An 8,426-nucleotide genomic window follows, 5' to 3' on the forward strand; every position below is an offset into this window, starting at 1 on the left:
ATTTGAAAACTCAAAGAGAAACTTCCAGACTTCGCTAAACATTCGTTTCACGCTAGAAAATCTGGTAAGCTACATGATGGAATCGAATGAAGTGGGTAACGTGGTAGTTGCGCCGTGAAACTGATACGACAGCGACTAAAAGGATTGGAACCGGAACGAAGACATAGAAAGGGAGCGACCGCGATTAACGTGCAAATCTTTAGTAGCAAGTTCATCTAGAGTGAGAAGTTAACAACTAAGTAGCCAAGCGAAGTAATACCGGAGCGGGGAGGTCCCACAGCAAGGGTGTGGAGGAAGTATGATTGGGGTCGATAGAAGTCCGGCATGTGCGTTTTCGATTACTGATTCACCAGCTAAAAAAAGGCAGACAGACAGACATTGAACCGATTTTAATAAAATTTTATTTTGCACAAACCTTACAAACTAAAAATGCACATACTATATCTACTATATTGCTCTGAACCATTTTCAACATATCATTTTATTTGGAACATTTGTTTTCAACACACCCGCCATAGGCTTCATCGAACACATAGTTATTTTGGCACTTCTGGACGACCATTTGATTGTTTTTGCACATTATATAATCTGAACCACCTGAAGGTGATGGGTACAACGTGCCATCCACTTGATTTTCACAAACATTAGGACCCACTGGCGGAGGTGTTACAACGCTACCTTGTTCCTTAGCGCAGTATCCCTCGGAGGGGTAAAATATAAGGCCATCCTTACATTTTTGACTCACTGGTATTCCTGCAGCACAAATGTAGAACTCATTGTCAGTACCCGGCTTGGCATATGTTTTCCCATCTGGGAATCCAAAACAAGTTATAGGTGATTCTTGGCAAGCATGTGGTGTCAAAAATACCACCCAAAGGGAAAAAGGGATGATTGCTGTGAAATGAAAGTCAAATATAAGAGAAACTCACCCAATGGAAAAAGGATTTTGAGAAAAACCTCACCTTTGTACATTTTATTAAGTGGAGCTGGCAACTACTTATTCGAACAGATAATGAGAATAAATAGTAAATTCGGCCGAAGACAGCTCTTATTTATAAGATAGAAGTCCCACCAAAAAAATCAATAAACCTATCAGTAGATAGGTGACCGAATTATATTTTGAGTTTGTAATGTTTTTTTTTTTTTTTTTTTTTTTAATTTCCTGATACAGCGTCGCAAACCCACGCTTCGAGTAGACACACTAATTTATCAATACTGAGATTATCTGCTCAAAATTTGACTCACAATTGCCTTTTATATTGGAATAGTTTTAGAATGAAGATATGGATTCGATTAAAAGATTTTGACAGGGTGAGCCGTTTGATAATGGCAAATAGTCACAATTGCTCAATGCACGACTTCGGGCAGTGGCATACTGTCCAATAATAAAATCACTAAGCTCAATCAAACAAAACAAGAACTCCACGAAATAAACCTCAGAACTCCTAACCGTTAGCAAAATATAAGCCTTAAGGAAAATTCAAACTACACAGACCGACAGAATTCAGAAACTCATCCCAAGGAACTCAAACCCAAGGACTTTCAAAAGTCAAGGAACATATCATCCCCTTTCGACAAATTGTAAGTACCATTGACTCTCCAACATTCGATCCAGGTCTAGTTAGTTAGTAAGGAACTCGAGACATCCTGGTTTTGCGCGGAAGCCCACCCGTTGTGGTCAAAGGGTAGTATAGGTCCCAGGGCGAAACGTTGATTGGTACCCACGATGGAGCATAAAACCTGGGGAATGCCTGCTGAACCAACACCAACAGCTCTACTACCAAACCCTATCTCCACCTCCACGTGGTGACCGCTGGGAGCTCTTTTTTAACGAAAAGCTGCAGACGGAGAAGGATGAAAGCGAGTCTCCCGCGCCTAAAAACGGGATAAATTGTACCAACTGGTCCTCCAGGTTGGGGGGTTGGGTAGGGCTGACAACCCTACACGGAAAACAGCTTGTTACGAAGCCACAACAGGAGCCTCGGGCAGGGCGGGCTTTAAAACGACGGACTCGGCAACGACAACAGATCAACGATTTGCGCATTTTCTCATGGAACGTGCGCTCCCTGTACAGAGATGAAGCTGATAAGCAGCTAGCCGATACCCTGTCCCAATATAGGGCTGATGTAACATGACACATAGCGTTACAAGAGATGTGATGGACAGGGACCGGTTTCCTGGAGAAGAAACCATGTGCTCGGAGTAGGTTTCGTAGTCAGCCAAAAAATGAAACCTGCTGTTATCGGCTTTGAAAACATAAACGAATGGCTATGCACTCTGCGCTTGCGAGGCAAGTTTAGAAATATAAGCCTCATAAACGTTCACGCCCCTACAGAGGAGACTGCAGAGTCGGAGAAGGATACCTTCTACGAGGCAGTAGAACGAACCCTCGAAGCTTGTCCCAGATATGATATCAAAATCATACTTGAGGATTTGGGGAGAAAAAGGAAGCCTGGTAGAACCAACAACTCTGTGAACTAGAAAAGTACAGGGAGCAACCGCACCAGGCGCGCAAGTTTTACCAACAAGTCAGCAGGATGAAGCCTTATACACCTCGATGCTCATCCTGCCGAGACAAAGAGGGAAATCTGATTTCCGATAGAATGGGCATATTAGAGCAATGGGTTGAGTACTTTGATGAGCTACTGAACAACCAGAACATCGGCGAGTTGGAGGTCCCGCCAACTGAAGACGACGGACAAATACTGCCACCACCAAGTTTAGGAGAAACAGTCCGTGCAATTCATCGGCTAAAAAATCATAAGTCGCCAGGAGCCGATGGAATTACAGCCGAATTGGTTAAATATGGAGGCGACCAGTTACACCAAGTGGTTCATCAACGATTGGCAACGAGGCATTATCTGTCTCATACATAAAAAGGGAGATATCACACAGTGCAGCAATTATAGAGGTATCACGTTGCTGAGTACCATCTATAAGATATTCTCCTCTATCTTGCTAGGCCGGATAGCCCCATACGCCCAGAACATCATTGGCCCATACCAAAGAGGCTTCATTCCAGGCAAATCAGCAACAGATCAGATTTTCTCTCTGCGGCAAGCGATGGAAAAACTCTTGGAATATGGACAACAGCTGCACCATCTATTCATCGACTTTAAAGCCGCCTATGATAGCATAGCCAGGGTAAAACTGTACACGGCCATGAGAGAATTCGGTATCCCGACGAAATTAATAAGACTGACTAGGCTGACCCTGACCAATGTGCGAGGCTAGATAAAAGCAGCAGGATCACTCTCAAGACCATTCGACATCAACAACGGTCTACGACAAGGGGATGCCCTATCATGCGTCTTCTTTAACCTGGCCTTCGAGAAAGTGATCCGTGAAGCTGAGGTAAATGCAAGAGGTACGATCCTCTTCAAGTCCACCCAACTACAGGCCTATGCTGACGATATCGACATCATGGGAAGAACCACCCAACACGTACAAACTGCCTTCATCCAGATGGAGCAGGCGGCGCGAGGTCTTGGGCTGCACATCAATGAAGGCAAGACAAAATATATGGTGGCAACGTAAGCACCGAAAACGAATCAACCAACAACATCAAACCGCACTGGTCAAATGCAAACACGAAGAAGAATAAGGGTAGGAGAATACAACTTTGAGACCGTTGACAATTTCTCCTATCTAGGGTCGAAAATCACAACCGATAACAACTACGATGATGAAATCCACGCACGGTTGTTGTCAGTCAACAGAGCCTATTTCAGCTTAGAAAGACTGTTCCGCTCGAAACATCTCACTATAGGATCAAAGCTCTTACTGTACAAGACTATGATCTTGCCAGTCCTCATGTATTCCTCGGAAACTTGGGTTCCTAGCAAGAAGAATTGCGAACTCTTGGCCGCGTTCGAGAGACGAGAGAAGAATCTTCCGAAGAATTTTTGGCCCCCTACATGAGGATGGACGATTCCGTAGCCTACACAATGACGAAATCTATGAGTGATACCATGACCGTCCGGTTGTGGATAAAATCCGGCTCAATAGGTTACGGTGGGCGGGTCACTTAATCCGTATGAATGAGGATGATCCCACCCGGAAAGTCTATAAGGGCAATATCTATGCTAGAAAAATAAGACGAGGCAGACCCTGCCTAAGATGGAGCGATGGCATAGGTCAGTACGCCAGACAGCTTTTAGGGATATCGAATTGGTGGACCTCGGCGCAAAACCGGGATGTCTGGAGTTCCTTATTAAGGCAGCCCTAGACCGGATACCGATTGTTACGCCGTTGATGATGATGATGATCTTGACCTAGGCCATCGCTCCATCTCAAGCAGGCTTTGCGTCGATGTTGTCCTTATAGTCTTTCCGGGCAGGATCAGCCTCATCTATACGGATTAGGTGACTCGCCTACCGCAGCCTGTTGTGCCGGATTTTATCCACAATCAGACGGGTTTCACTGGAGTGCAGAAACCCTAAACCATCTTGGTCTCATAACCGCAACTCCCGCAATCTCGCTCAGCTATTCCCCCTTTCATCAAACTCTCTGGTTCCTCTGTTTACTCCCCTCAGCAATCTTGTGACTTACTCTGCCGCTACTTTTCTTCAATATATGTTCTTCCTCCTCCTCCTCCATCTTGCATCTTCTACTATACTCCTCCTTAATGCTCTTCTTGGCGAGTACCTTATTAACAATATTGATGTTAGGTGAGATGCAGCTGCAATGGGATTGTGTGCTCTCTAAGCTTTTGATTTTATCTATAAATCGCAGATAAACCTTACCGTACTGGACGTCGCTAATATAGACTGCTTGTGGTGAAAACCAGCTAAAAGAGGTAGAAATTTGCGGGCTAGCAATCTTCTTCCTATTGAAAAAAAGCCCGGATTTTGATTGGCCTCACAGCAACTACCTTCCACGATGGAAAATGGTTCTCGACAGGCCAGAAAATTCACGCCTAGTCGTGTTCCGGCACTTGTCACAGGCCCCTTTGACGATGGGCAAAGCAGGCTTGGCATATTGATACGACAGATAAGCAAATCGATGACAGCTCATGGTTCTGGCCTTGGGGTCGAGAAGTAGTCACAGACACCCAATACGGAACCCTATGGGACACCCGCGGAAATAACGTACTCCTGGGGTCCGTCATCGGTGTCATACCAGGGCCTCCTTTCAGTTAAGTAACTATCGACGATAGCAGCGAGATAGGCGGGAATACCAACCTTCGCTAGGGATTTGCGTATTAGATTCCAATTGGCCGAATTGAATGCATTTTTCACGGTTCGCTCCACACATTTTTCACGGTTTCCAGGGTTACTACCACGCAATATTTATTGGTACTACCCTTTCCGTGGATTGCATCTTCGGCCAAGACAGTAGCCGTCTGTCTGTCTATCACAAGCACTTTTCTCAGAAATGGCTGTACCGATTGGCAGGAAATTTGGTGAGAAGGTGGAAACTATGGGCTCCCAGGCATGCAGTGACTGACATCCTCCTACGTTGAGATTTAGGGGGGGTCCCCATACATGTAAAAGGGAGGTGTTAAATTTTTATTTCCCGGATATAGTCATGTTGGGTATCAAATGAAAGGTCTTGATTAGTACTTTTCGAAGCCGAAATTTGTTGGAAAGGCGGGGAGTGCTTCCGGTTTCCTGACTTGTTTAGATTTACATGGTTTCCAGTCTGAGTGTAATCAATAGTTACTGAGTGTACAAAATATGGAATGTGACCCAACTGAAATGCAGTGACGATATATTCCTTTAATATAACAGAGAAGCGCCAATACTCCAATCAGCAATTTAATCATTTTGTGAAATCGAGAGATTTCTAGTATCTTAAATCCATTAAATTTAGAAAACTACACTGAAATCAACTTATCTTAGTTTTGATAAAGCAATATCAGTTACAAGTTGGAATGACAAAAATATGAAATTGTTTTTTGATGATTATAAATAGAAGGGATATGAAAGTCTAGTAATCAGTTATTCGGAAATTGTGGTGGAAAGATTAATTGAATTCCAGAATGAAGTGTGGTGAGTGATTTTATATTTAAAAGTTGACCGGATTTAGTTGAAATAATAAGGACAAGTGCCGAATTGTGAAAAGTAGTTAAAGTGATTACAAATTGCATTCTGAGTTCTAAATTTACTGTACACTTGGATTAACTTGCAAATAGCTGATTTTCCTTTAAAAGATACTACTAAACTCCCCCTAACACTAAGAGTGACCTTTTGCCCTCTATTGAATAGATACCAGTGTAATTGTATCTTAAACTATGATATTTCACGCAAGATAGTGTGCGAAATTGACTACAAATTTAACATTTATTTCTTCCAGCAATCCTCATCCTCTCACTCCTTACCATCATACAACTAAGCCACAGTCAGGCTCGGTTGCCAATATGTTTCGGCCAAAAAGATGGTACCCTCCTTCCGCATCCTGGAAAAAATAACGAATACTACTTGTGCCACCAGGATATCCCGATCCCAATGCAATGTCCAGCGGGTAAAGTATTCTGCGCAACAGAAAGTGTTTGCTTGGAAAAATGTGCAGGGACGGCAGACGTATGTGAGGGACAAAAGGATAACATTGTCTTTGGCCTTCCTGGAAGCTGTTCTGGTTACATTACTTGTCATAGCGGAAAATCGAAAATTAATTACTGTCTTGAGAACAAGAAATTTGATCCGGTCATTGGGTCTTGTACGAGTGAAACTTGTCCGAAATAAAGTGAAGTGTTTCTGTGGATTTATTTCTACCTTAATTTAAGATAAAGAAACTATTTTCTATCGTGTCGAAATACTAAGATAAGAAATTATGAATTAAATACTTTTTCTACTCAAAATTCAAATGTAAATAAATATTTAGTGGATTGAAAAATGGTGCAAATGGTGGTAATGAACATTGTATTTGGTATGAGGAGATAGTTCAGTGGTCATCCCGAACTCGACCCGGTTGCCAATGGTGAACCCTCCTGTCTCAGACAAACTACCGACTAAACCCCCTCTGGAATATCCAGAACTCTGATCGGAACTGTCTGACACATTACCTCAGTTCAGGCCTATTCAGTATAGGATCAAAATCCCGTGGAATCACTATCCATCTCCTTTATCTCGGCCTTGACAATGCCTTGAGAGTAACGCGCCACTCGGCTCCACTTGTCTTCGCTCTGTAGCATGACTTCAATTATGGTGTCCGGGGACGAAAGACATCCTTCCATCGAAGGTGATGGCGATGGCGCTCACACCATCTGCAGAAGAAAAAGGAGTGGCAGGCATCCTCCATCAAGTCCTTGCAATGAATGTAGTCGGGCGACCGTGATTTCCCGATTGTGTGCAAGTAAGATTGAAAAACCCGTGTCCGCTGTGCAGCGGGGTTAGGTAATAGTCAACCTCACCGTGCTTTCGATTGAACCACGGCCGCGATCCATCTACATCTCGATTCTCTTTCCTCGGGCTTTCTCTTTACAAGCGACAGCTTCTTTATTTCTCTCGCTTTCTCTGAGGTATAAAAACCTCTGCTCGGCAGCATGGAGAGCAATAGAAATAACTCCCACTATCATCACTACAGCTGGCTCCGAGATAGTACGAAAGGCGGACAAAATTCACCGAGCCTTAAGATACATTTCCATGCTGAGGGAGTCAGCCCATATTTCGCAACCATAAAGAAGGACGGACTGAGCCTCGCTCATCAGCAAGCGACGCCTGCTAGATAAAGGACTTCTGACGTTGGACATCAACCGGCAAATCATAAACATTCTAGCCGCAGCCTTGTCTGCGTTGTTGCGGATCGGTTCGAAGAAGCTCATCTCGGTGCTATCATGATCCCGAGGTATTTCACCCCCGGTTTCGGCAAAATCATGGCTTCACCATCCTGAATAGGGAGGACTGTGGCAACCCTCTCCTTGGTCAACACAACGAGGAAGAATCCATGCTCAGCCATCCATCAGCTTACTGGCTGCATCACCATTACCAGTGTGCGCTGAGCTTGCTTAACCGTACGTGCAGTAACCAGTGCCACAACATCGTTCCCGTTTCCAAACAGATGCGTCTCATCAGGTATCTCAAGTCATAGAAGGCTATCGTATAAGGCGTTCCAAAGATCCGAAACAAGGATAGATCCCTGAGCCGCCCACGATGTGACCTTCATTCCGCACTGTCTTTCCCGGGTCTCGTAAAGTAGGGCGCGGTCTTTTAAATAGTCTCTCAACATCCGCAATAAGTAGTTTGGAGTATGGAAACGCACCTCAAGAATGCCACACGGCCGCGCAGAATTAAATTCATTCCTTGCATTCACCATAACAGGAAGCACCATTCGCCGATAGTGGCGACCAGCCAGTTTTACCGCTTGGACCACCTCCTCAATGGCATTAATTGTTGGTCGCTCCACTATAAAACCATACTTTGTAGGTAAGTAGTATCCCGCAGCACATATTGCATCAGTCAGCCGTGGTTTGCTGAGGTTCTCAA

The 8,426-nt window shown here is 44.2% G+C and overlaps 2 protein-coding genes across 2 annotated transcripts; one reads left to right on the plus strand and one right to left on the minus strand.

Moving 5' to 3' along the window:
- Positions 1 to 432: 432 nt before the first annotated feature.
- On the minus strand, positions 433 to 1,089 carry LOC119648879. The gene is made up of 2 exons (XM_038050771.1): positions 963 to 1,089; positions 433 to 894 (listed from the first exon to the last, which is right to left on the minus strand). The coding sequence occupies exons 1-2, from the start codon at positions 970 to 972 to the stop codon at positions 482 to 484; spliced, it is 423 nt and encodes a 140-aa protein (XP_037906699.1). The 5' UTR covers positions 973 to 1,089; the 3' UTR covers positions 433 to 481.
- Positions 1,090 to 5,862: 4,773 nt separating this feature from the next.
- Positions 5,863 to 6,705, plus strand: LOC119648886. Its single transcript, XM_038050782.1, has 2 exons — positions 5,863 to 5,993; positions 6,298 to 6,705. Exons 1-2 carry the CDS (start codon positions 5,984 to 5,986, stop codon positions 6,684 to 6,686), a joined length of 399 nt encoding a protein of 132 aa, XP_037906710.1. The 5' UTR covers positions 5,863 to 5,983; the 3' UTR covers positions 6,687 to 6,705.
- Positions 6,706 to 8,426: the final 1,721 nt, after the last annotated feature.

Source organism: Hermetia illucens, chromosome 2 (genome assembly GCF_905115235.1).
Source record: "Hermetia illucens chromosome 2, iHerIll2.2.curated.20191125, whole genome shotgun sequence".
Lineage (NCBI taxonomy): Eukaryota > Metazoa > Arthropoda > Insecta > Diptera > Stratiomyidae > Hermetia > Hermetia illucens.